Source organism: Phycodurus eques, chromosome 5 (genome assembly GCF_024500275.1).
Source record: "Phycodurus eques isolate BA_2022a chromosome 5, UOR_Pequ_1.1, whole genome shotgun sequence".
Classification (NCBI taxonomy): Eukaryota; Metazoa; Chordata; class Actinopteri; order Syngnathiformes; family Syngnathidae; genus Phycodurus; species Phycodurus eques.
Window position 1 is genome coordinate 30,827,792 of NC_084529.1, and position 27,383 is coordinate 30,855,174.

A 27,383-nucleotide genomic window follows, 5' to 3' on the forward strand; every position below is an offset into this window, starting at 1 on the left:
ATCAGGAAAAAAAAAAGGTTGTGACTGTAATAATAGACGTTACAACAATTTAATACATTAAATAGTCAACTGTTGAGCCCATTTGAACGCCGTTGCTAACCAATCGTAGCACCACAGCAGAAAGACTACATTTGTCCATAACACTGGGGAACAATTTGAAAAAAAAATTCTGTTGAGTTAGACTTTTATGCTGATTCCGAAATTGCAGTCAATGTAACTCCTACGCGTTACTGTGCAGTCAAAAGCTCATTGATTTACACGGGACTGCTACACTACAGTAATTCTTCATCATTATCACCAGACTTGTGGACGTGTACCTACAGTTCGGGTTAGTTGTGTAGGGTTGTGTACTTACTGTAGCTTAGCTTTGAGCAGTTTATTGTACTGTATTTTTAAGGATACAGCAATGTTTGTAAGCATTTGAAATGCTACTAAAGTGTTTTGGTCTCATAGTTTGAGGTATGTTTGTGGTCTACACTATTAATAAAACCAATTAGAATCATTTTTAGGGGAGCCTCAATTAGACATGCAAATTCATTATTCATGGTCAAGCTTGGTCCCTAGCCCCAACGAAAAGGTGGGGGTCCACTGTACCTGTGTCCTCGGATGTCCGACTGGTCGCAAACACCCCCAAGAGCAATGCGGTGGAATTCTCTGCCTAGAGTCTTGGCGATGGAGCGCCCCACACTGGTCTTACCGACTCCAGGTGGTCCCACAAAGCACAGGATTGGGCCCTGATGACAAATCCAAAGTCTTGTCATGTTTTTACTGTTCAAACAGACAGTCAAGTATGAAGTCATCTACTAGAGGAACCTTCAGTGAAGCTCTCAGTTGTCTAACAGCCAGGTACTCCAGCACTCGTCTTTTCAGCTTGTCCATTGCATAATGGTCATTATCCAACAATAATCGGGCAGCTCGAATATCCAAGCAGTCTGTGGAGTTTGTAGCGTTTCATGGAAGGATGACACAAACAGTTTGTGAATTGTAGAGCTGCAAAATATATTTGTAAATACTTTTCAGTTGAAGATAGAGATTTTCACACATTTAAACGAACAATGACATTCTCGTAATGCAGCCAAGTAGCACACTTCATTTTGCCTCAATTGCTTCAAGACACGATTAATCAACAATCAATTCCGCGCAATGAACCAAATATTTGTGTCTGTGGAGAGTATTCCCAGAATGATATGAAAATTGCTAAAGTGGTTTTCACAAACCTGTGAAGGGGTGTAGCATCATGGGCCAAAGAAGAACCCATTCACTTCCGAATCCGTTCGGCAATTGGCAACTAGTTTGTAATCTCCATTACGTCGCTGTCTGATGATCTCTGGCTATGTCACTTTCTTTGGCGGAGCAAAAAATACAGTATTTTAGCTTTATTTGACTTGCTTTATTCAATTCATTTTAATTTTGATAAAATAATAATTTAACGAATTAATTGCAATCCGGCGGAACGGTGAACGACTGGTTAGCACTTCTGCCTCACAGTTCTGAGGACCGGGGTTCGAATCCCGGCCCCGCCTGTGTGGAGTTTGCATGTTCTCCCCGTGCCTGCGTGGGTTTTCTCAGGGTAATCCGGGTTCCTCCCACATCCCAAAAACATGCAGGGTAGGTTAATTGAAGACTCTAAATTGCCCGTAGGTATGAATGTGAGTGTGAATGGTTGTTGGTTTATATGTGCCCTGCGATTGGCTGGCGACCAGGTCAGGGTGTACCCCGCCTCTCGCCCGGAGTTGGCTGCGATAGGCTCCAGCACGCCCGCGACCCAAGTGAGGAGAAGCGGAACGGAAGATGAATGAATCAAATCTGGTTGCACAAGGACGCACTCCCTCTTCCAACTAGCATCACATTCAAACTCCTGTTCAATGGGAGCTCACACACACCTACCACCATTTCAATCTTAAGTGAAAAAACAGCAACACATGCATCGTGCCTAACAGAAACATAATTTGATTTATCCACAAAAATGACCGAATGAAGAAGCTGTTTGCTGACCAGACTTATTGATTTTGTGTGTGTGTGAGATAGAGAGAGAGAGAGCACAGAACATACCAGAGAAGATGCATGTTTTAGAGTTAGTTACTTTTTACCATAAAATAGTGCTAATGTTCCCGTATACACAGCCAAAACAACAGCAAAAATGTCTGCAACTTAGCGCAAGGTGGTTTCTCAAGTTAGAAGTGGGCCGAAATATCCAAGTTTGGGCAGTGATAAATGCATGTTAAAGCTGTTGTTTTTCGTAGTCTGTAATGTAAACAGGAGTCGCGCGCGGCTGTCACGACTTACTCTGATTGGCCCGTGAAGCCCAATAGAAGACTTTGTGTGCAGACGTGACTTTCTCGTGTCGTTTGATTGGTGAACTTGAGTCTAACATCCTTGTGGTAATCACGGTGGATTGGAGCAACGGCTGCCTGATGCGAAGTCGAAAACTAAAGTTTAAAACGAGATCGCGCACGCAATTATTGATAAATGAAAGTAGCGAGCGGCATGTAGATTATTGTAACGGAGTATAAGTAATGTTTCTTTTGAACATAAATGCTCGAGTAAAAGTAAAAAGTATGCTTCATTAAAACCACTCAGACAAGTAAAATGTTTCCAAAATGTTACTTGAGTAATTTCTACCCACTTCTGCATGGCACTACTTTTGCCGGTGCATGATCAAGCCTGTGTTTACTGGCTAGCGAGGCTACTAACGCTAGGTCAACTACTGGAGGAGAGCGGAAGACATGAAGAAAACAGCTAAAGTAAAAGTAAAGGCTGACTCAATCGCAATCACAGCTGATGAATGAACGTTCCGTGCCAAAGGTCCATGACCGTAACCGAACACTTTATCGCAGAGAATTGTACAACACCGAAGCCGGTCCTCTCAGCATGCGTTGTGTACACAGCTCTTCGGTGGTGTCGCAGAAGTACTGTAAGCGCCTGTGGAAGAGCGGGAATTCAGAAAGTCAGACGTCCTGGCTCCTCGTTCGTTCGTGACCACGGACAATGCTAAAAAATGCAATGCTAATGCTGTGGAAGTGGATGGACATGAGATGTTTGGCACGCACTGTTACCCTGGCTGTACAGACAGCGCTGGGTGTGCAGGTTACACGCCAAAGTCAGACAGTATAGAACTTTTTTTTTTTTTTTTTTTTTAAACTTTTGTGATTTATTTTTTTTCCTCAATGTTTACTTTCATGTTGCAGTTTATGCAACAGACAGCAAGTTTGATCTCCACAGCGTAGTTTAGTTCTGAGTATTTTTTTCAAACAGTAGCTATTTTTTAAGAGAAACGTTTATTTGGTTATTTAATTTCTAGTTAACATTACAGAGTAACCTGTAGCCTCTGAGACATTTTTTAAAAATTCCAATTATGTATAATTAAGTGTCCTAAATACAATCCGTGGGTCAGAAATCGTGTATCGAATCGTGGCTTTGGTATGTTGGTACAGCCCTACTCCAAACATCTGAGCAGTGTTTTAATCCTCGAACCAGCTAAAACAACATTTATTAATGGTTTTTGATGGCAAAATAATAACGTACTTACTGATATACACTCGCTGTGAGTGATGCTGACTCACCGAATGTAAAGTCAGTCTGGATGCGTATTTCTCAGGGCATTGAATTGATCGCAACTGGACTGTTCTGGATGTCTTAGAAGGCAAGCCCCAAACCACACACAAATGTGCATATTCTGTCAAGGGAAGACATGTTTTGAAAGAGTGGTAGAGGCCATCTATGTGAAGGTGGAAAGACCTTCCCTCAACAAAGGAGGTGTCTTACAACACCACCTTTCTCCCACTTACAATGCCGTCCTTTCCTCCATTCCAAAGAAACTTAATAATGCTGCCACCAACAAATAACACAAAACACAGCCTCCTTGGCCATTAGGCAGAAATGGACACGTATTGTTTTGTGATTGTTTACATGGCGGACAGTGTCCTCGTCATATGTCCAAGACCTATGTTGTACTTTGTGACATTTATGACACACATACTTCTGCAAACTACCATAACACATATTCTGCTGATAGTCTGCTTTCATGGAGGACGAAAGAGATCAGAGAATATTTACGGTTGAGAGACTGAAATTCCGCGGATTTGGACAATTTAAATTTAAACAAGGTCTTATACGAGTAATTGATGATCAGAATAGTTGTTGATTAATGTGATCATCGATTAGTTGTTGATTAATTGATCAATTGTTGCACCTCCATCTGAAATTGTAATCTCGTGAACCTGAAGGTTGAATTTAAACAAACCATTGCGGTTTTTCCCTCAGCCACTAGTTCGTCCACGGCACAACCTAACATTCCCCATATTGATCTGAGGAGAGAAAAGTACAAATTTCGTGTTTGATTTAGTCCTGTCTTTACTGTATTGCCAGCCCCATTCCGTTTGCGTCGATAATCTCCACGAAAATATATTTTGAATAAAACGCTGTAATGGTCCAGATGGTTTAGCACCAGGAAAAAGGAATACTAGATTGGAAAGATGAAATAAAGGACAAAGCTGTTATGACGGGCTGCAGACTCGCAGGCGCACACAACATCAACAAGGGCCGATATTTCTGACCAAAAAACATCACGGCTAAAATGTTGTAAATAGTGCAAACGGTAAAGCACCATCCAAAACAAATACAAAAGTGGTAAAAAAGGGTGGCAAGTAGAAAAAAAGGAAAATTAGTGGAGCTGTTGCAACATGGTTCCAACCACAGGTGCCTCTGTTCTTTCTAATAGTCCTTACTTTGAAGCTGTTCTCACTCTAGAATTTTTTTACAACAGCAAATGACAGGCGTTGAAGCAATTACTAGAATAAAAATGTTATTTACCTTTGGTGCTTTTGTTCCATGGAAGCTCTACCATCAAGTCCAAGTAGTTTCTCGTGAGGGCATATTCAGGCATGGACTGCGGCATCTTCTTCAGTCTATATAAAGATGAAAATTTGCAACAATGCCCACGGTAAGGCGAGGGATCTTGGTTAAAGTAAGCCATTTTTAACGAAAAATAAATACTTTTCCTGAGGGAGAAGCAGAAGCCAAAACACTCCAGCATACTCTCTCGCCAGTTCAATAGATAGTCTTCAAATAAACAGATTGGATTTTTCACTCGTTGGACTACGACATCTCTATTTCGGAATAGAACAAGGAGGAACAATTTGATCCGGAAGTTACTGTCAACACGAATAACGAATCAGGATTTAGAGGGCGAGTCCGGGCCCTACAAATTCGTCACTGACTTTCCCCAAACGTTTGTGCCGACATCATGGCAGTCCACCAGGCTGCTTTGGTTACATGTTTGTTTTTAATCCTTTTTCTACTTGTCCAAATTTCTGGAAAAATCCTCATTTAGTTTTTTTTATTAAACAGCTAAATCAATTATACATCAAAAGAAAAATGGATAGCACCAAATGCCTCCTGCTGGGAGTACTCATATTAAGTCAAGTCTGGATCTCAACTTTGTTCCCAAGAATATTCCTATAAAGTGAGACTTTTCGCACCTCAGATATGGTCGACTGCCAAAACAACATTCGCCAATGAGATCAATGATATTTGGAATCATTTGTTCCAGAGCCCCAGGTAGCATGGTGGAGAAGTGATTAGCCTGTCTGCCTCATATTCGAGAAGTTCAGAGTTTGACTGTTGGCTCTGGACTTCCTGTGTGGAGTGTGTATATTCTTCTATACTTGTGTGGGTTTTTTGCAGCTACTCCTGCTTCCTCCCAGATTCTAAAAACATGCATGTTAGGTTAAATGAAGACTTAAAATTGCCCATAGGTGTGAATGTGAGTGTAAATGGTTGGTCTGTATATGCGCCCTGTTACTGACTGGTGCTCAGTATTGAGGATACCCTCTTGCCCATAATCAGCTGGAACAGGCTGCAGCTCCCTCTGACTCTGAACAGGATGAGTGGTGTAGAGAATAGATTGATCCTGGAGTCATAAAATAAAATGTATTCCAAAATCCAGATTCATTTCAAAGTCGAAATTCGATTTTAGAGTCCCACCACTATTTGCCCAAAACTAAACTAAACAAACCACAGTATGCATAAAGGTTGCTATAATGACAGTCACCTTTTGAGCTCTTTTAAGCAAACTCTGAGAGCTGCGTCTGGCATGTTAGCCCCATGAACTTTCTTCTCCAGGGAGGGTGCATCATCACCATCCTCGTCCTCATCTTCCTCGTTCAGATTGAAATGACGGCCTGGAAACACCCCCCCTTTGCGCACCTGCCAAGACAGTACACAAGTGGTCTATAATAATGCTCTTGACTGCAGCTGTTCATATGCTTGTTACCTTCTTTTCTGGGCCAGGCATCATTCTCCTTGTTTTCTGCAGCAGTTTAAGTCCTTCTATCTGTCTGGTCAGCATGGGCAATGTTTTCTTAAAACGCTCCTCCAAGCTAACGGCATCCAGGACCTTTAAAGTTCAGTTGCAAATGTTATCGTGTACCACTGGCAGGATTTAAACATTGATAATGATCAGAATTATGATTCTACATCTGTGTTATAATTTGCTTCTTTATTTTTCCTTCTGCTTGCTCTCTCTTTTCCAGCCACCCCATCTATTCGTCTCACTTCAGCAAAGCATTGGGTCAGTGAAATCAGTTTTTTAGTCTAGAAAAAGTAAGTACTTTTGAGTACTCCAAAATAGAACTGAATAGAACGGTCAGCATTGTGGAAGAGTGGTTAGCTGTCTGGCATCGTGGCGCCACCGAAGGGTCGTCAGTTGGTATCCCCGCCTGAGTACATGTCGTCGTGGTGTCCCTAGGCAAGACACTTAAGCCACATTGCCTCCTGTGCCTCCCTGTGCTTGGGTGGGTTTTTCTCCCGCTACTCTTGCTTACTCACAACTGAAGACTTCAAATTGTCAAGAGGCGTGAATATGAGCGGAAATGGTTATTTGTCTACACGTGCGCTGCGATTGACTAGCAATCAGTCTCGGGTGGCAATCAGTCACCGGCGACCCGAATGAGGTCAAGTGCTATGGAAAATGGATGGATAGGAGTAATGCGTTTGAATTTTCACCTCACCTGTAATTTCTCCTTGTTTGAGGTGCGGATCATGGAAGCGACAACATCGGGCAGAGTTTCCTTGGGAAGGCTGTCCAAAAGACGTCTGAATTTGGCCACTACCGGAACAGACATGTCCAGCATACCCAACAACTACACGCACGCAAACAGAATTAGTATCACTTTTAAGCATTTTTTTTTTAAATATATAATCCAATCAATCATTGTATGTTGCTGCTGGCAATGCACCTTTGAGCCTGTTGATGTTTTCTAATGAACACCTGACCACCAAATGAGAAAAATCTGGTCTGTGTTAATGATTATTTGTTATCAATAAAGTTGATCAGTTTGAACATGAAATATCTTGTCTTTGCAGTGTATTCCATTAAATATAGTTTGAACATGATTTGCAAATCATTGTATTCTCTTTTTATTTATGTTTAACACAACGTCCCAAATTCATTGGAGTTGGGGTTGTATCTACGGCTTTCAGGTTATCGACTTATTGTTCGATAAATAAAATGGACGCGATATTTTTTCCGGACTCGATAAATTGTCATTGTTGTGGTGAGCCGGCGCGCGGCTCACACAGCAAGCCGACGGCGAGTCGGACGGCTGTTGAAAACGTGGAATGCCTTTTCCCTAAATTTGACACACATAAAAAGAGACGTGGTGCCCTTGACGAGACAAACATTCTTCGATTGTGACGTTCAAACGTAAATCGAACCAACCCGGAAGTGAACGTTCACCTTCGACAAATGTATTCCTTAAATAAATTACTTTTCATCCAAACACAGGAATATGTAATGTGATGGTGTTATGGAATGTGATCCATTGAACATTCGCTGATGCTGTGTTTTTTTTGGGGGGGCAAGGAGTCAAAAGCAGCGATTACGGGCAGATGAAACCAGCAGGGAGTCCTACTTGCCTTGAACATGTAACTGCTTTGAGCATTATTTTTCTTCTGCCACACGAAAGTGAGGAGGGGTTTAAGAAATTATACAAATAAAATGGTAGAATACGTTCTCAAGATGAATGGCCAAATTGTACAACTTCACGAGTCTATTTGGGAAGAAATGACATTGGATCCATGAGTGGACAACCTCAGAGCAGAAGATTGGGTTCAATTGTTCAGAAGAAGATGCTTAATTAGTCATTGCAAATTTCTCAACTCGTGATTTGTTGCCCTTTCCAATACAGTGGACCCCCCCCATACTTGCGGTTCAGCACCTGCGGGGGTCACCTATATGTAGCTTATTTTTCCCCAATGTTTTTTTCATTGATGATCTATCCTTGCTTATTCAAGAACATTTGGAGTTGACATGTTTTTATTTTTTTCTCTCAATGTAATTATAATGGGCGTCAATTATCCACAGTTTCGCAGTCCGGCTCGGTCTCTCCTCCCCGCTAATAGCGAGGTCCACTGTAATCCAATTCAACTGTCCATCATAATACATCCTTGCTATTCCAAAATTAGAACACCCTCAAATAATAAAAGACGACTAAATCAATGTCCTAAAAACATCACACACCTGTAGAGCTGTCTGGTAGAATTTTTGGGACAACTCCTGCAGCTCTCCATCTTCTGCTGTGACACCCTCTGCCGGGGTGGTGTAATGCTCCAGTTTATCCAAATGCTCCACCTGCAAATTTGAGGCAAGATGGACACCAACTGTTTCTTGATAGACACATCACATTCATATGGATGTGTGCTATCATTGTACAACACAAGCCTCCTCTCCCATGCCTCACTGGGTTAAATATACAGACATTTTAATCGACAGCTCAGGACACTTTGGTTATATTTCTACAAAGATACAGGACATAGAAATGTAATACAAAGCCATTAATATCTTTTCACCTCTGCCAAAACAAAGGGCCGTTCCGTCAACAGGCTTGACACGCTAAAGCGGCACAATCCAGTGATGAGTAGTGTATAGTGTGGCTTTGGCCAGTTACTGCCCACGACCTGCACTGCGATCCCGGCTGTACCAATCCTGCACACAAAGAGAGAGGTGATATAAGTCAGAGGAGGTCAGCTATAACAATAAATCAATGGTTTCTTAAAATAGCCTAAAATAACATTTAAAAAAATAAAAAGTCCCCTTGAGGCAGTACTATCCAGTGCTTCCTTGACCCTGCTTGACCCTTGTCTCATCCATCCAGTTTCTGTACCGCTTCTCCTCACTAGGGTCGCGGGCGTGCTGGAGCCTATCCCAGCTATCTTCGGGCTGAAGAGGTCGCCAGCCAATCGCTAATGTATTATTATAATTAATAATATCATTATCATATAAAAAGCTTTAATCGCATTAGAGACACAGAGGGAAGGATATGTATGTGTACGGATATACATTTATTATTCATTTAGATTTATTTTCAATATGTGTGCTTGTTTTCATGCGCTTGACTGACTCAACATTAGCCGTTAGCTTGAAGAAACGGCTGCTTCATCTATTGAAGTCCCGCCCCGCCTGCAGGCTGGCTGCTCATTGGTCATTCCCTGAAGATTCATAAGTGAGTGACAGAACGCTTCAGCGGTTCCGTTTCAGCTCATAACGTCACAGAGGCTGCTCAGAAAAATAATAATTTTACAATATCACTAAGCGGAGGAAAAGAAACTACGTAAGAGTCCCATGATTATTTTATTTATTGTTACTTGGCTGTTTCTAATCCAGCCTTTAAAAGTGTTCCTGCCTTTCAATTTTTGGACTCAAGCAAATAAATCACTATTAGTAGGCAGTCATTTTTCATGTTAGTGTGACTAACAGAAAGTTCTAATGTTCTAACTTTAAAAAAAAAAACAATAATAATAATAATAATAAATCAATTCAGTTAAATTAGTGGACAGACAATTTCAGTTTTGTTATTGTGAGCATGGCATGATGATTGCTGCAGCAATAGGTGTTTGGAGGTACTGTATATGAATGTAAACATTGGATGGACGGGGATAAAAGTCCACAATAATACATGATGTGAAGATGTATTTTTCACAAAAAACCTGTGGGGAAACGCACAGAAACTACTCAAGCCTATTGAGAAAAAAAAAAAAAAAGAGGTTTTTCGGTATTCCTGCTTTCACCTCTTCACCCCGCCTGTACCGTCAACCTTCCTGCAATACCGAGAGCTTTCCAACAATACCCCAATAATTATCGTACTGTGAGATTAATATCGTGATAAAACCGAACCGTGAGCTATAGCAAACATTTGAGTGCATTTGACCGAACAGGGCGAGCTCAAGTTTGCCACGGGCAAGCAAAAATTGTAAAATTAAACTGTTTAAAAAGTTAACTTTGAGCCCTGGGCCTTCTTTTCCAACATCAGTGTGACCTCTGCCACTTCTTGCCCCTCACAAAAATGCTCGTGGAACAATGGGCAAAAATCCCCATCGACCTTGCTGAAGGACTTCCCCAAGAGTTGAAGCTGTTATAGCTGCAAAGGGTAGACCAACACCATATGGATTTAGAATGGGACATCACTTCAAATCATATGAGGCAACGCAGGTGAGCGAATACTTTTGGCGATATAGTGTATATTGGAGTCCAGTCTCTTCGCCTCTGTGCTCTGACCGGCGCGCCATCTTGTTAAAGGGTTTCCCCTTACACAAACTAGCCCAGAGTATCGCCTCAGTAACAATGTTTTGGAAAAGAAAAAAAAGTATGCAAACATGGGAAGAACACGCGAACGCCACCCAGGCCGAGACAGCGACACGTGCGCTCACCAAAACACTGCTTTGCTGCCCAACTCTGGAACAAATGATTCCAACTTTAGTTGATCTTAATGGGAAATATTTTTGTCAGTTGACCAAAGTCGACCGGCATCATGAGATTCCAGAGATGTTATCCAGACTTCACTTCACATACTGGCCAACCACTTCAATAAGTAGTTCAAGCCCGAGGTAGTCGGCGGTGTCGATTCTTCTTTTGAAGATGAGTGTAATTTAATCAGTTTAGCCATTTCAAGCAAGCAGAAATCATTCAGTGTTCTGGGAAAAACCTGCACAAACATTTGCCCTTTCAAAAACAGCATGTTTCTCATTAAGGTAAGTTGGTATATATTAGCTGTTCAATAAAAAGATGCGCCAAGAGGATTCGCCCCGCCCCCCGCGACCCACATGAGGACAAGCAGTCAAGAAAGTGGATGAATGATTGTTCAAGAAAGTGGATGAATGATTGTTCAAGAAAGTGGATGAATGATTGTTCAGGCCAGTAGAAAAGGGAGGGGCGACAGAATGGCCTTGTGGTCGCTTAAAGTCCATCTTTGTGTGCTTGGCTGTGTTGCACGACTCCGCTCTAGATTTCCCCAGAACGAAAACACATCAATAAAACAACATTTAAGAGGCTGCAATAGATATGAAGGTATGCAGTTTTGCATGGCAAAGACCTGCACTGCAGTTACATACGTGTATATCCTAACCTTCAGGGTTAGGACTGGGAGCGGAAAGAACAGCTCCACTTACCAGTCACAACATTAAGCAAAGCCTTTACAAAGATTCCACCCGCCGACGGACAGGCACTCGCAATAATAATAGTCACAAAAAGAATCAGTGAATAGCTCTCAATCAAATCATTCTTAGCTAAGGACTGACAGATATTTGTTTTGTTTTGTACTGATATCAACTGTACCTAATGTTGTGTCCATTTACTTCGAGTTAGCTACTTGTGGGGTCACGAGTACTCAGCCAAGAGCTGTAATGCAATGCAATGTCGCTGACGCCTGTCTCAACTATGTGATTGTCAACTTTACTTGTGCAATGTGGGGAGGTCATCGGCATCCTTCGCAGGGTCCCTGGTGTTGGGGATCACTCCGATGATGGTGCTTTTGAGCGAGGTCCCTTTGAGCAGACGGTGCTTGATCAGGTGCATGTTCCGAGGAGTATCGACGTTGAAGCGGACGGTCGAGCCTGGAAGCAGCACCCCTTCGTGGGACAGGAGCAACGGGAGACGGCTCGGCACCGTCATTCCGCCCAAGGAGGACATTTTTTTCTAAGGATTAGGACACTTGCTGTCGTACCTAGACGCTACAAAAAGTGACCTGCGATGCTTATGTTGTCGAGTACCACCACTGGCAAAGTTAGGTTAAGTTGCAAATATCCAAAATCGCCTTTCCAGTCACGGGAAGTCAAATCGCTTCGCTCCTTCCTATTTTCAAAGTAAAACGGTGATTGGCAAGCCGTTTGGATGCAACAGGAAAATATACCATTATGATTTGAAAACAAATTCAAAATAAATTATAGGTGACCGACGTTACATGACTTTAAAAAATAGATGTATATGTGTTTTGTTTCCTAACTAAACTTCCTGTGTACGTCCGGGTTTACCACGGCGAGTCGTAAGGGTAAAAATAAAAAAGCGCAGATACCTTTCGCTTTATTTACGAGTGTATTGATAGCTAAAAGTTGTGTGTGTACACTCGAGTTATTTCGCAGCTACATATTGTTTTCATGTTTCAGTTTCTAGAAAAATGAACATTTTACTACCCATTGAAAAATTCACTGTGTCAATATGAAATCAATTGTGGGAGTGAACGCTTACAGTATGCAGCCTACTGTGCTTAAAGGAAACAATACTTAGCATTAGCATTCAGCACCAGTTATAAATATGTATCATATTTGGGTCAATGGATCTTGTAAGTAGCTCATCAAACTGACGTTTAAAGCACAGTACTAAATACTGTCTGCTAAGTGTGTAGTTGTCATGAAATAATGTAAAATTAGACAAGAATCAAAAGTGGAAAGAGCAACGTTTTATTATGTACTGAAATATTATTAAAACAATGACATCAATTCAGAGCACTACAGATAAAATTGCAATTTTATTATACTTCTTTCATAAAAGTAGTCCCATACAGTAGCATTATACATTTTCAAAAATAAATATATTCAGTATCCTGTGTATAAAAAAAAAAAAAAAAAAAAGATCTCTGTTCAAACCAGACAGCAAGAATCAACGTATTTGCACTCATCTTTCTGTTGTGCTTTGTCATTCAGCGGTTGCACATAGCACTTCATGTTGACAATCTGTTTTGGGGGATGCACTTTTAAAATGTTCATGTTGTTACAAACATGTATCATTACATTTGCTTCATTGTGTGAGCAAAGAGAAATGCAAATACGCGCAATTCAGCAATTACTATATTATATCATGGTACACATTTCTCTGCAGCGTTGAACCCCATCGAACATATGGAAAGTGTCACTGAATTGGTTTCAGATCCCAAATATGATCAATGACCATCACTCCATGTCAATGGAATAACTGACACATTGTGTCAGGAAAGTTCCAGGACCGGTGTCACAAAATCCATCCACCCATTTTCTACCGCTTAACCCAGGTCGGGTCGCGGGGGCAGTAGCTTTAGCAGGGACGCCCAGACTTCCCTCTCCCCAGCCACTTCATCCAGCCCTTCCGGGGGAATCCCGAGGCGTTCCCGGGCCAGCCGAAGGATATAGTTTCTCCGGCGTGTCCCGGGTCGTCCCCGGGGTCTCCTCCCGGTGGGACGTGCCCGGAACACCTCACCGGGGAGGCGTCCGGGAGGTATCCGCATCAGATGCCCCGGCCGCCTCGTCTGGCTCCTCTCGATGTGAAGGAGCAGCGGCTCTACTCTGAGATCCTCCCGGATGACCGAGCTTCTCACCCCGGTGTCACAAAATATATATTTCAAATCCTAACGACAGGTTTTGCCCTTGGAAGTGATCCCCCTGGTTTCTCATGCACTCGCAGCCTTCTCTACTGCACCGTCATGCACTGATGGAAGGATTCTTCCTGGATCCTCTGCAGCTCTGCCATCTTGATGTCATCCAAATCTTTCAAACTGAACCTGTTTTAAAGACCTACGTGAGCTTAAAAAAAAAAAGGTGGAGGTGGGGTATCACATAGAGCCATTTTCTGGTTGAACGTCTGGCCCCCGTTGAAGAAGAAAACTCGTAGTTTGGGTTTTCAATATATCTTCTGTGACACCAGCCATAGTACTTTTCTGACACACCTCTGACTTTCAGGCTTCAACACACATTAAATATGAAAGTAGGTTCGGATTGCTAACTGGAAATAAGTAAGCCTTCGGTGAGCCTTTACAAATAAATACTGTATGTGTCTTTATGACATGCATGGTAAAAGTACCTGAGGTTTACACACCCTTATGTAATTATACACATTGCACTTTCAATGCTTTTTCCACTGTATGCCAATTCTGAATATTTGAAAAACGTTTGACCTTTTTTTCCCACAAAAAAATCATCGAGGGTTTTTTTTTTTTTAAATATGCATTCAAGGAGAGTATTGTACTTTCCAGTATTTGTTGCTCCAATCAACTATTGTTACACCAACTTTAAACATTTCTATGAAACTACAGAAAAATAAGAGAAGGACACCACCAACTGACTAAACCAGCAAGTCAGCATCTAAAAGAGTGAATACCCCACATCAAAATGAAACTTCCTGAAACTGACACTCAAATGTATGTCTTGTGTTATTTCTATAAAGGTCTAATACAGCAAACATACTGTGACCTTTGATGCGACTAGGCAAAGATAAATTCATCTATTGATCATCTATTAATCCGAGCTTGATGACATTGGCCCAGTTACAATGGCTCGGCCCAGTTTATGATTTATATTAGTTGCCTCGTCCGTGACCCTCGTGTGGATAAGCGGTACAGAAAATGGATGGTTGGGGGGCTCCAAGTCCTTACCATGTGAAGATTTACATTCAAAGTTTTTGGGAATGATAATTTGCACTGTCACGACAAACCTCGCCTGTGTGGACTTTGCATGTTCTCCCCGTGCCTGCGTGGGTTTTCTCCTCCCACATCCCAAAAACATGTGTGGCAGGTTAATTGAAGACTCTAAATTGCCCATAGGGTGGGAATGCGAGTGCGAATGGTCGTTTGTTTCTACGGGCCCTGCGATTGGCTGGCGACCAGTTCAGGGCGTACCCCGCCTCTCGCCCGAAGATAGCTGGGATAGGCTCCGGCACGCGCGTGACCCTAGTGAGGAGAAGCGGTACAGAAAATGGATGGATGGATGAGACAAGGGGCATATTGTTGTGAGAATTAAGTTCTAATTTGACAAGGGAAAAGTCATCCTTTGAAGAGAAGAGAGTTGCATTGTTATGCACAAACGTGAAAATATGGCCCGTTGTGAGGGTTTGTCAAGAGAGAAAGTTTAATAAACAATACTCAGTTTCATAAAACTCATCTGATCTGCCTGTCTCGGAGTTTCATTGATCACGAGATAGTAATGACTTCAGCAGAAGTTTTTGCTATGTTAAACAAAACGAAAAACTGATGCAACTTGAGTTACTTTATTGTAGCTTACAATGCTACATTTCTGTGGTAGGCAGCTTCTTCATTTACTGTAGAATAACTTGTAGGTGAGTTCACGACATTTTCCAAGTCGCTGGCTCAATGCTGAAATAAACTCATAATGTGAAATGTTACATGAATACGGTTGTAAATTATGGGAATAAAGTCATGTTAGGAGAATGAAGTTACTAGGAAAAAAAGTAAGTAAAAATATTACAAGAATAGCATTGTCATTTTACACAAAAAAAAAAAAAACAGGCTTAATATTCCTAACTAAAATTGTAATTTTAACCAGTGATATCAACGCTGCTGCTCTCTATCTTCAGACGATGGCTTCATATATACGCTGTGGGTACAGAAAGTGTTGGGACCCCCTTAAATTTTGTACTCTTTTTTTATATTGCAGCTATTTGCTCAGTTCAGGCTGTACCCCGCCTCCTGCCCGATGACAGCTGGGATAGGCTCCGGCGCGACCGCGACCCGAGTGAGGAGAAGCGGCTCGGAAAATGGATGGATGGATGGACACAATTGGAATAAATCTTTATAAACTCTTCTGGTGTCCTTCTGATTCTTGTAACATGTTTCTTTGAACATGCACACAACTTCATTCTACTAGCATTATCTCAGACTGAAAACTCTCATCTCCTCTAGGGTGTCGCAAAGGAAAGGTCATATATTCAACATATTAATATGAGACAGAAGCAATTTCTATTTGATATGTTATTATTCATAGGCTTCTTAGGTTCAGCTGAATACTGATGAAAGTATTCCGCTGCGGTGTACCAGTAAGTGTTCAACAAACCGACATACTTTGCAGTGTAATTGACGTGCCCTGCTTTTTCTCAATATCACATTCTACTTTTATTTTTACACTTTGAATTCTTTTAAGTTGGAATATATATATATTTTTTCAGCATCAATAGTCTATGAATTAAACAGGAAAAAATGAGAATACTGTTTTTATTCCATAAGTTAAAATAAATGAAAAGCAATATGGTGTGTTTTTATGTTTGTCTAATACAGTTTTGGCATGATGATTCATTTAAAGAAGTTCTTAAAAAGCACTTGGATTACCAGTGCACATTGATATACGTGACATATATATTTCAAAAATGCAACATTGGCTTGAACACTGGCAATAAATCCGTGTAGAATCTGTCTTGTTATGCCATTTTTGCACTCTTATCGGTCAAGCTTCTTCGAATGCAAAGCGAGTGCAGGGTAAAACATGAAAGCTGGACATATTTATAACTATTATTCTTCATCTGTGCCCAAGTCTCTTCATGCACAGCAAATGTTCAAAATCAAATAGTCCATGGATAACACACGGAGGAAAATCTGTAAAGTATGATAAAAGCATAATGTATAGCCAAATGTGCTTCTATTGACAGCAGAACGGAGGGAGAGAAAATTCGAAGGCTGTCTTTAGAGATGTTGTCCACAGACTTGCAGTCACTGAAGGTGGCGTTGCTAAGCAGAGTATTCTTGTGTGGTTGTCCAGTGGTTTATTTACTTAAGTTATCGTAACTCCAATGTGAGGCACATTTTTATCAAGATATCTGCGATGAACCAGGCAGGCACACACAAGAGCACGTAGCGGTCTTTTCAAGGCAGATGGCTGGTGAAAGCCTCGTCCTCCAGAGGTCAAGTTAACCATTCGCTGCGGATCAGGCAGCGTCCGGCACATCTTCCATTCCAAAAAGACCCCAGCTTAGCAAATAATTTAAGTCACATCATGGATCATGCATTGAGTTTGATACACATCAAAATGAGCAAATCTCTTTGAGGAGATATTAGGGCCAAACGATATGTAGCATATCATCCAGCAGGCTTTGGCTGACGACATGGATTGTCTTTCGAGCTCCCTCAAGGTCAAGGGAAATAATACCTATTTAGCATGACCTCCCCCCGCTATAGCCTCCTCTCAGCTGTTTGCCCTTAAGGCTTTCTTCCTGCCTTTCTGACAATGGGAGGTATCCAAGTCTGAAAAATAAAAGACAACATTTATCAAAACAAATTCAGATTTGTATGTAACGAATGGATGTAAAAAGCTCAAATGGAAACGGTGCGTTTGTATTTGCGAATACGTGGAATCTGAGAAGTTGAATGCCCCCTGAAGCTGTCGAATTCTGAAATGACCAAAATTAGGAGGAAAAACATTCCTCTTTTGGGGGGCGTTACTGTCTTTCATTGTGTGATGCCATCATACCTCAGAGTACCGGTGATGGCAAAAAGGAAAATTACATATCGCAGCGGTGGATACAAAAAAAATTAGAAATGAGCTCATCAGAGGGACGGCCGAGGTTCGATGTTTTGGAGACAAAGTTAGAGAGAGCAGAGTTCGATGGTTCGGACACGTCCGGAGGGGAGAAAGTGAGGATATTGGCAGAAGGATGACGAGGATGGAGCTGCCGGGCAAGAGAGCGAGAGGAAGACCGAAGAGAAGCTTGATGGATGTCGTGAGGGAAGACATGAGGGCGGTTGGTGTTCGCAGGAGATAGGCTTTTACGTGGAAAAGGATGACACGCTGTGGCGACCCCTAAAAGGACAAGTCGAAAGCAAAAGAAGAAGACATATCGCAGCGGTGCCTGCCTCTCACCCAAAGTCAGTTGGGATCAGCTCCAACACACCTGTGAGCTTCACGAGCGCTATCAAAAAAAAATGGATGGACGGAAAATAGGGCAGGAGTCGTCAGTGTCAGGTGTTACACACAGACGCTATCCGTGAGACTGAAGGGTCGCCTTCCTCCATCTTGTTCTGTGTCTGTAACTCTCACAAGGTACAGCCACGTTGGAAAAAGACAGCTTCAATGGGTAAATGAAAAGAGGCTTTGGTCTTTCCCAAATTACCCTGCACCATCTTTCATGATGGATTTACTTGCACAATGCCGGTTTCTAGGTGTGTCATACGATTTGTGGTCGGCGATACAATATTGGTTCATTTTGAACGATATCTGAAACACTTCTTCTTTTTTTTTAGCCAAAAATTCATCTAGTGTGACTGTGAAACAAATTCCTGCGTCTAGGACAGTGCAGGTGACATTTCCTACATTCCTGTTGTTGCAGGGGTGTCAAAGTCATTTTTGTCGCGGGCGGGCCACATTGTAGTTACGGTTTTCCTCAGAGGGCCATGGTGACTGTGAAACCATAAACATTTTGAATTGCCTCATCATATTATTACATACAGTATACATAGCCAATTGAGGGATAACTGGTTTTGAAATGAGAAGTCAAGCATAATAGTTTGTTCAACTATTATTCCAGTTACTATTCATAGGGGTTTGGCAACCAAACAAAATGCTTGCAATATCTCAACGTTATTACTTATTACATATGACAATTTCAAATTTTGGTAACGACTTGAACAAGAATCATGGAAGTCGGCACCCGTACTTTGCTTTCGCAGGCAACATAAAATGATGTGGCCGGCCGGATCGGACCCAGAGGCCTTGACTTTGACACCTGTGTTGCAAGGGAATCAGGTCAAATTAATTATGGTCATTAAATATCAAGATTTTCCTGATTTACTTGCATTGATTTTCAATCAAACAAAGGGGAAAACATCAACTTTATTGCGATTCATATTATTTCAGGTATGATTTCACTTGTTCGGACATTTTTTTCTTCGAAAAGAGAGGGTGTTAGCAATGGTGTTAGAATTATGAAGGGGTCCCTAGCTGCACCCAAAGTGTGAGAATCCCTGTTCTAAACAGTCAAATACTAATGGCAAGAAACTAAGCAGTGTGAGATTTCATGAGGAAAATCTTTTTGTTAATAATACATGGAGAGGAAACCGTCACCTTATCGTGGTGGAGGGGTTTGTGTGTCCCAATGATCCTAGGAGCTAAGTTGTCTGGGGCTTCACGCCCCTGGTAGGGTCACCCGTGGCAAACAGGTCCTAGGTGAGGGACCGGACAAAGCACGGCTAAGAGACCCCTATGATGAAACCTATTAATGAATCTAGGTTTCCCTTGCCCGGACGCGGGTCACCAGGCCTGGAGGTGGGCGTCGAAGGCACTCATGGGGCCCGGCCGGGCACAGCTCGAAAGGGTAACGTGGGTCCCCCTTCCCATGGGCTCACCGCCTGTGTGAGGGGCCATAGGGGTCGGGTGCTGGGCGGTGGCCGCAGGCAGGGACCTTGGCGATCCGATCCCCGGCTACAGAAGCTGGCTCTAGTGCCGTGGAACATCACCTCAGTGGCAGGGAAGGCGCCCGAGCTGGTGTGTGAGGTCAGCGGTTCAGAGCGCCCACCCTTTTTGGAGTCCTTGGAGGGGGTGCTGGAGAGCGCTCCCGCTGGGGACTCCATCGTTCTGCTGGGGGACTTCAATGCTCACGTGAGACCCGGAAGGGCGTGATTGGGAGGAACGGCCCACCCGATCAGAACCCGAGCGGTGTTCTGTTATTGGACTTCTGTGCTCATCACAGATTGTCCATAACGAACACCATGTCCAAGCATAAGGGCGTCCACACGTGCACTTGGCACCGGGACACCCTAGGTCGCAATTCGACGATCGACTTTGTGGTCGTGTCATCGGACTTGCGGCCGCATGTCTTGGACGCTCGGGTGAAGAGATTAGTGGAGCTGTCAACTAATCACCACCTGGTGGTGAGTTGGCTCCGATGGTGGGGGAAGATGCCGGTCTGATGCGGCAGGCCCAAACTTATTGTGAGGGTCCGCTGAGAACGTCTGGCAGAATCCCCCGTCAGAAGGAGTATCAACTCCCAGCTCCGACAGAAATGTATTATTCCGGGAGAGGCGGGGGACATCGAGTCCGAGTGGACCATGTTCCGCGCCTCTATTGCTGAGGCCGTAAGGTGGTCGGTGCCTGTCGTGGCGGCAATCCCCGAAGCCGTTGGTGTCAGGGATGCCGTCAAACTGGAGAAAGAGTCCTATCGGGCCTTTTTGGCTAGATGTGGGACGTAGAATAGAATACGGGGAAGAAAAGAGACAAAAAAGAAAGCAGCCTTGTGCTAACTGCTGTGTGCTAACTGAAAATTCAAGCGGAGCAATTGGAAATACAATACACACACATCGCCATATAAAGTCTGCCGTGCGTAAATACAATGCGTTATTTCCCAGTATCACTAGATTACCTTTCAAAACAATTTCGATCAATATAGTTTTGTCCGGAAGGCTAACTTGCCGAGCACATATCGATCGTAGGAATATAAATCGATACGCCGGTATAATGAATGAATGGTTACACCACTACTGGTGTCCTACCCCAATTTCCATTGGTTTGGCATCCAGTTCATATTGATCGGGTTTATCCAACGTGTTTTTTATGTTGCAGTCGCATTGGCAGATATCTGATACATAGCAGGCCTGTTTCCAATCTGAGGAGCTAACATGACCCATTTCTGAACTGGGCCTCGTAGCAGTAAAAAAAGGGGGGGGGGGGGGGGGGGGGAATAATGATAATAATCGGAATTGGAGAATGTGGTGTAAATATGCCCCAAACAAGCATCAAAAGAAATTTCAGCAGATTGCTTCTGCGGTGAGGTGATATCCCTTAGGTTGTGTCACATGTCTCTGACTGAGACGTCACCACAGCCCACTTGAACAATTGGGCCTTTCTCCAGAGACAATCTTGCTCAAGCACATTTCAAATGTTTTAGTTTAATGCAAAGCCATATTGCATAGGTCACTGGAGTTGAAAGTGAAGCCTTTTCTCCCAGAAATAATGACAGAAAAAATATATTCCCCAGTTCACTGGGTTTGAGTGTGTTTTAGTGTGAGCCAAGTGTGAATGCGCAATTAAATTGTCACGCTCAAGGGGAAAATTGGAGACTTTTAAAATCGTTCTGCAAAGTCTTTGCCACACAGACGATTATTTTCTCATCATGAATTCTCAGTGTGTTCCCAGCACAAAATTAACCAAATAGAAGGCTCTAAAATGTGGTGCATGCCTCATTATTTTCAATTTCAAGTTTTGATCAGGAATGTGGAGGGAAATTTTTTACATCAATTAAATGCTATGACAGCTCGTACTAAAGGCCTATATACCACGTGTATTTTCCAGCGCACTGCCAAAACATTAGTGGGATTGTGTTTTTCATAGACTGTGAGCAAGAACAATTGGAGAACGTGTTGACTTTGAGATACAGTCAAGGTTTTTGCTCGTTCTTTGCTCAACTCATTCTATTGAGATGCAGTATTGAATGTATGTTATCAAGCAACTTTCCAAAAAAAACAACAACTATTCCTGACTGGACTGGTATTTGTCCAGCTTCTTTATTTTCTCCATAGCCAATTTGCCCATCTTGGGCGCCCTGTAACAAACCATTTGCAAGCAAATCTTTAGTCGTCCAACTTCACTGCACTGAACACACCCACAGTGGCGGTTAAGCGTCACAATGTCGCCGCCGTAAAACGTCGAACACCTGAACAAGCAATGCTTTAAATGACAAGTTAACATTCTTAACTGGAATACAAGTGTTAAAATAAGTTATCCACTGTGTAATAAACTAAATTACAATCAAACTACTCATCCCTCGACTTTGCTGCTACGTTCCGCTATTATATATTTTTATTGTTATTGTTGTAGACCGACTGTCAGTTTATCCCCATTGAACTGAAAGCGTCGCTTTTGCTGCTTTGCCTCGCTTTCCCTCTTCGAAGGTCACCATCATCACACTTTTTGCCATTGCCATTGCCATTGCCTCGTAGTGCACCACGGCTGAACCGGACTGCACTGCCGCGCAGTCTTTAAGTTCAAATGAATGGGAGCGAGCAAGCCCATTACAAAATATCCACACATTCGCGTTTAGTCTCGCCCATGTCCACTCTCTTAAGCAACCTGCATCTTCCTTCACGATTAATCTATCTTTTGATAGTTTAATAAATGTGATCGAGTACAATATACGGCACGTACAGCATCCAACGGCATTGTTGAAGTCTGCTTTAGCATATCTCACACGGCGCACTGAGCTGAGGTCGCCAGTGATAGACATATATATATATATATTTAAAAAAAATAGGATGACTTCATTGACATCAACATCGACATTTTTTCATCATGCCTACAAATACGGTGAAACGCAATTGACATTCAATTGTAGGCTGTCACTGATGGACTAAGTCGTCTGATACTCACAGTCCAGTGTTTCTGGGGTGGCAAAGCATTCCCTGAAGAGGCAGTACATCGTGTGGCAGAAATTGTCCAAAAGGGATTTTGGAGAAGCAAACCTCCAGCTGGACTCTGGCACTCTGTCTGACTCTTCTGTTAAACCATCCCAAATGTCCTGGACTGCATCTGGAAGCTCCTGCTGGAACACCTGCACACAGACACACGGTATTGAGCCATTCGTTTGCATCATACCTCATGAGAAACACATCGACATTGCAAGCTCGTTGTACGACAAATTCAATACAAATCCTCACCTTCTCATCCAAACTAAATAAAACATATTAACAGTCAGCGACATTATTTTCACGATATCGGATTAGATCAAATTTGAAGCTCCAGGTGTACTGTATGCACTGCAGGTGTCCGCCCTAGGAGAAGTAGCAAGACTTTGAAAAGTTGTATTTTAAATATGTAAAACTGCATTGATTTGAAGTTAAATGAGCTTGTATAAACTACAATTTTGAAATAATTGGTCATTGCAAACCCATCAAGTTTATATATGGCAAAGAATTATTACCAAAGAATAATGATAAGGAATTATTAAAGCCATGTTACGAGAATACCATAAGTATGAGAAAAGTCTCATTTTCGATAGCTAGATCGATAGATCGATAGATCGATAGATAAATGTTGCAAGAGGAAATGCACAATTTGAACGTAATACTCCCGAAATGGTCTGTGACTTCAGAAGTCCCAGGCCTGGGTATCAGTCAAGTATCCGTTTTGAGATTCTTATTGGAAGACTATCTCAGTCCCATTATCCTGAACAAATCTCCCCCAGTTACCACTTTACAAGCTCGCCTACACTGGACGCCAATATTATCATAAAAAAGGCCAATTTCTATCTTCCTTTAATGCCTGTCGTACTCTAATTATTCCACGGGTCCTTTCCTCTACTCCTTCCAAATAATCATAAATAGGATCAATGTGACATCCGTGTTCTTCCAAATGTCATCGGAGCCTTGCGTTCCGGGACAAACTCAATTATGGGTGAAATTCCTTCAATCGAGGAGCAACTTAATACAGACGTGGTAAATAAGCAGCAACTCCGCCTTACCTCCGGAGGATGGGACTGCACGAAGACTCCCTCTGCGTCTTGGAGGCGTTTCTCCAACTCTGCGGTGTAGGGACGCGAAGGATGTCTCTCTGGCATCACTCGGATTATCTGGGAATTGAATTTGGACAGAAGACACTACTTTGATACATGCAAACATTCAGTCAATATATTTGAGCGATTCGTAACCTTTCAGGCATATCTGTAACCTCCCCAGGCACACGCGCAACTTGTTTGTTTGTGTGCTAGCAGGTTGTTGCCGCCAACATGGATGGACTGATAGATGGGTAGATCATTTAGATAGATTTCAATTACGGAGTGACATTCCACAAGGATGTTATACATTACAGCATGCAACAGAGTATAGGGCCACTGTAGCATCGCCTCGCAGTTCCGAGGAACGGGGTTCAATCCCCCGGCCCCGCCTGTGCGGAGTTTGCATGTTCTCCCCGTGCCTGCGTGGGTTTTCTCCGGGCACTCCGGTTTGGATTACAACATTCGCTTTGCAACGTTGCTTTTTCTCACCTCGGTGTGGCCCAGATACACGGGGAAAAAAGGAAAAAGATCTATTTGTGGCCCAAGACTTTAGCAGAGGAGGCGACTATGTATCTTTCTAAGTCCACGACTTGGTTGGAATTTAGCACTTTGAATTTGAACAATCGTGTGTTTCCAACCAAAATATGAACATTAGCAGATCTGATCAAAAAGAGCAAGAGGACTTTTCTTTTTATCAGCCCCAAATGAAAAAGTGATTTTAAGGGACACTGTGTATGAATTACTCCCATCTAGCGTTGGAATTGTGTATTGCATCCAAACCAATACTGCCCTATTGACCCTCGGTTTTTCAAACACGTGTTGCAACAACCGTAGCCGTCATATATCCAAAAACCTCGAAGAACAACAACAACACTGTCTAACAAAACAAATGACAAAAAGTTAGCTTTCGGCTGATTGAGGCAGTGTTGACTTACTTGTCAAGGAGAAACCTGGCAACTTCAGTTTCAAGACGGCAGACTGTCATGGCGCTCCCCAACTGGGTCACCACTCTTATGTATAAATAAATCTAAAATTTTTTCGTTTACAAGAATGCATCAGATTATCAGCAGAGGTTAGAATAAACCAATGATAACATACAAACGCAGACATCGATTTTGGCGAGCAAACAACGGAAAATGTTACACAGTGTCCCTTCAATGCACCTCGCACTCCATATCAGTCAACATCTGCGTGTTGACACACGCCCACTGACTGTACTGCTGACTGTACGTCATTCGTATCCTATTTGTTGTGGTCCACCAAGGGAAACTTACTTTCAAGATGATCTGGAATGAATTATTCATTTTGAGAGAAAAGAACATTTTACGCGTCTGACAAAAAAAACCCCATCAAGTCAAACCCCACCCATCCTGGGTGTCACAAGACCATTCATCCAATTAGTTACAGTTTTGGGACAAAACAATAATACGTTTCTCTTAGCTCAGGTGCAGTCAACACCTGGCCCACGAGCCGAGCCGCACGCGCCTTTTGGCCGCCTCGATGAGACTCATATATCACTCGCATCATGGCACCCAGCACATGGCTTGTTGTCACTGGTCTTCCAGCACTACTTTGAAAATCACAATGGGGAAATGTAAAACTAATAGCAAAGCAGAAGGGGAGCACAGAGCTTATTTCTTTACAGATCTTTTAGCAGGAAACACAAAGTCGATGCACACTCTCGCGGGCCACCTAAAATGACGTGGCGGGCCGGATCTGGCCCCCGGGCCACTTGTGCGCTTAGCCAGGGGGGGTGTTGTAAATCTGGGGTGATGCGGTGGAAGGAGGAGTTTCTTGTCATAATCCGAGCATCTAATACACTTCAACATCCAGTTGAAGTGTATTGAGGAAGTTGTGAGGGATACCAAAAATTGAATTTAATTGTCGGGAAATGACCATGAAATGATGGCGATACGCGGAGCATGGGATGTTATTTGTGTGAGCTTGAAATGAAAGGATGCTATTCAGGACGGCATTGTCTACGGGAATGGTTATCTGATCTGCTTTTAAACTATGATCATTCCAGAACTCCCAGATCTTCAAATAGAGGCATTTGAACAATTCCAAAAACACACGGTGACACAGCTTTTGCCTGCGGAACAGCCTGTCTGAAGACCTGAGAGCAGCTGAGAGTCTGGTGGTTTTAGTCAAGTAAACTTAAGACATATTGTTTTGCTTGTTTTAGTAGATTCTATCCTTTTAGTTATATTTTTATTTCATGTATTGATTTGAACTGTTCTTGCATATTTATTGATTTGAACCTCATATTCTCATGTCCTCTCCACTGTTATTTTTGTCTAGTTGCTTTTATTTATTCGAGAAACTGGTATCTCCTCACTCTAAAGAGCTGATCGTAAAATTCCTTATTTCACTTTCCTGTCATTCTCTTGCATTTTATCGTCCGGCGGGTGTGTAAATGCACAATAGCGTTTGTGTGTGCACATATGTGTGCGTATGCTTACAAGATTTGGTCTGTTGTGTTCCTTTTGTATTATGTACAGCACTTTGTGCTGCATTTAACATGCACGAAGAGTGCTGTATGAATAACGTTTCGATCGCCTCATTGATTGATACTGACACTGGGGAAAAGAACTTGAATACCAACAGTCTTTTCTGCTTAGAAGGCACGTCAAGTTCTTTTCTTTGCACTGGCCTACTTCAGAGAAAAGTACCGCAAAAAGCCCCCCGAAAAACACCTCGTGGCTAAATTGAGGTCGGGTGCGGCGCACCGTCGGCTCAGATGACGTCACATACGATGACTGCTCGGCTTCAAGGTTTGGGAACTTCCGGGTAGGGACCGCTTTATTTTTACCTTTCGCAAGCACAAGCAGGTGGCGGTAAAGCCATCGATGTGACAGTTAGCTCCCAAAAAAAAATAATAATAATTAGCGCTTACCCTTTTTAACACGCCGTGGTTAACAAGGAACCACATCCTCTGGAAATGAAACTCTTCTAAGTTGTCCACGTTTAACCTCTAAAAGAAGAGGGGGAAGAGGACCGCACTATTCAGCAGAAAGAAACAAACCGGAATGAAAAGTTCACTCGAGCAACGTAGTCACGCGCTTACCATTCTGCTGATGTTTGATAGTTTAAAAACTTCCTCGCGATGAACCTTGATGGTGTAGTTGACAGGGAAGTTGTGTTTCTGCAACACATAAAGAACACGAACATTGTCATTGATACAAACAATGACATGTTTTTATGAAACTGTGTAATTGACAGTAACTCGATTATTGCAAATCATACCTTTTCTTTATTATCTTCAATATTACAGGCTTAACATTTCATGGAATTATTCCTCCCTTGTGTTTGTGTAATTACTATATCCACGGAAATTCAAGTTTGGATTTAAAATAGTATTTAAAGGTCTCGTACTGTTCATTTCCCATCTAATCCTGATGTTGTTTTGGACATGTTGTTTGGATGTCGGACATGGTTTTCGATATGATAATAAGAACATGTCTGGGCTTGTTCAGTGCGAGGGGATTTTCCACACTGATGGTGCCCAACCCTGTGGTCAGAGAAAACACAAATAATCCTTTTTTTTCCAGATCGTCGACCATCTCAGACACCCGACGTCTCCTGCTGAAGCCACGCGAGTACCCCCGTTCTCTACAGGTGCACGACCCTCAAACGTCTCAGACATCCCGTGGCGCGCGCGTGTGCGTAAGTACGTACGCACGCCACCGTAGCCGGTCCGTGAGAAAAATGCCGACTCCTAAACGGTCTGCGGTGCAAAGAAGGCTGGGGAACACTTTTGTAGAGCATGTCTTTGTGATGATTAAAGACTGTTCCACCACAGGTTCCTGGCTCTACTCTTTGTTTTGCTTTGACATTCAACTAAGGAGGTGGTCAGATTGACAGACCGGCAACAATG

General features: G+C 42.6%; 2 protein-coding genes across 6 annotated transcripts in view; both read right to left on the reverse strand.

Annotated features, from left to right (window-relative positions):
- lonp2 (lon peptidase 2, peroxisomal) overlaps positions 1-12,300 on the reverse strand; it is a 28,731-nt gene extending 16,431 nt beyond the window's left edge. The window contains exons 1-9 of the mRNA XM_061676245.1: positions 11,733-12,300; positions 8,851-8,986; positions 8,522-8,632; positions 7,011-7,142; positions 6,275-6,397; positions 6,053-6,207; positions 4,813-4,907; positions 814-932; positions 595-734 (exon numbers count right to left, since the gene is read on the reverse strand). Of these exons, the coding sequence (XP_061532229.1) occupies positions 595-734; positions 814-932; positions 4,813-4,907; positions 6,053-6,207; positions 6,275-6,397; positions 7,011-7,142; positions 8,522-8,632; positions 8,851-8,986; positions 11,733-11,965 (1,244 nt within the window). The 5' untranslated portion in view covers positions 11,966-12,300. The remainder of the gene's footprint in view (positions 1-594; positions 735-813; positions 933-4,812; positions 4,908-6,052; positions 6,208-6,274; positions 6,398-7,010; positions 7,143-8,521; positions 8,633-8,850; positions 8,987-11,732) is intronic.
- Positions 12,301-12,772: 472 nt separating this feature from the next.
- Positions 12,773-27,383, reverse strand: part of il34 (interleukin 34) — a 30,614-nt gene continuing 16,003 nt past the window's right edge. For all 5 annotated transcript variants that reach the window (XM_061676249.1, XM_061676250.1, XM_061676251.1 and 2 more), the window contains 5 exons: positions 26,574-26,651; positions 26,403-26,480; positions 23,474-23,581; positions 22,384-22,564; positions 12,773-17,270 (listed from right to left, as the gene is read on the reverse strand). In XM_061676249.1, coding sequence (XP_061532233.1) covers positions 17,212-17,270; positions 22,384-22,564; positions 23,474-23,581; positions 26,403-26,480; positions 26,574-26,651 — 504 coding nt within the window. In that variant the 3' untranslated portion in view covers positions 12,773-17,211. The remainder of the gene's footprint in view (positions 17,271-22,383; positions 22,565-23,473; positions 23,582-26,402; positions 26,481-26,573; positions 26,652-27,383) is intronic.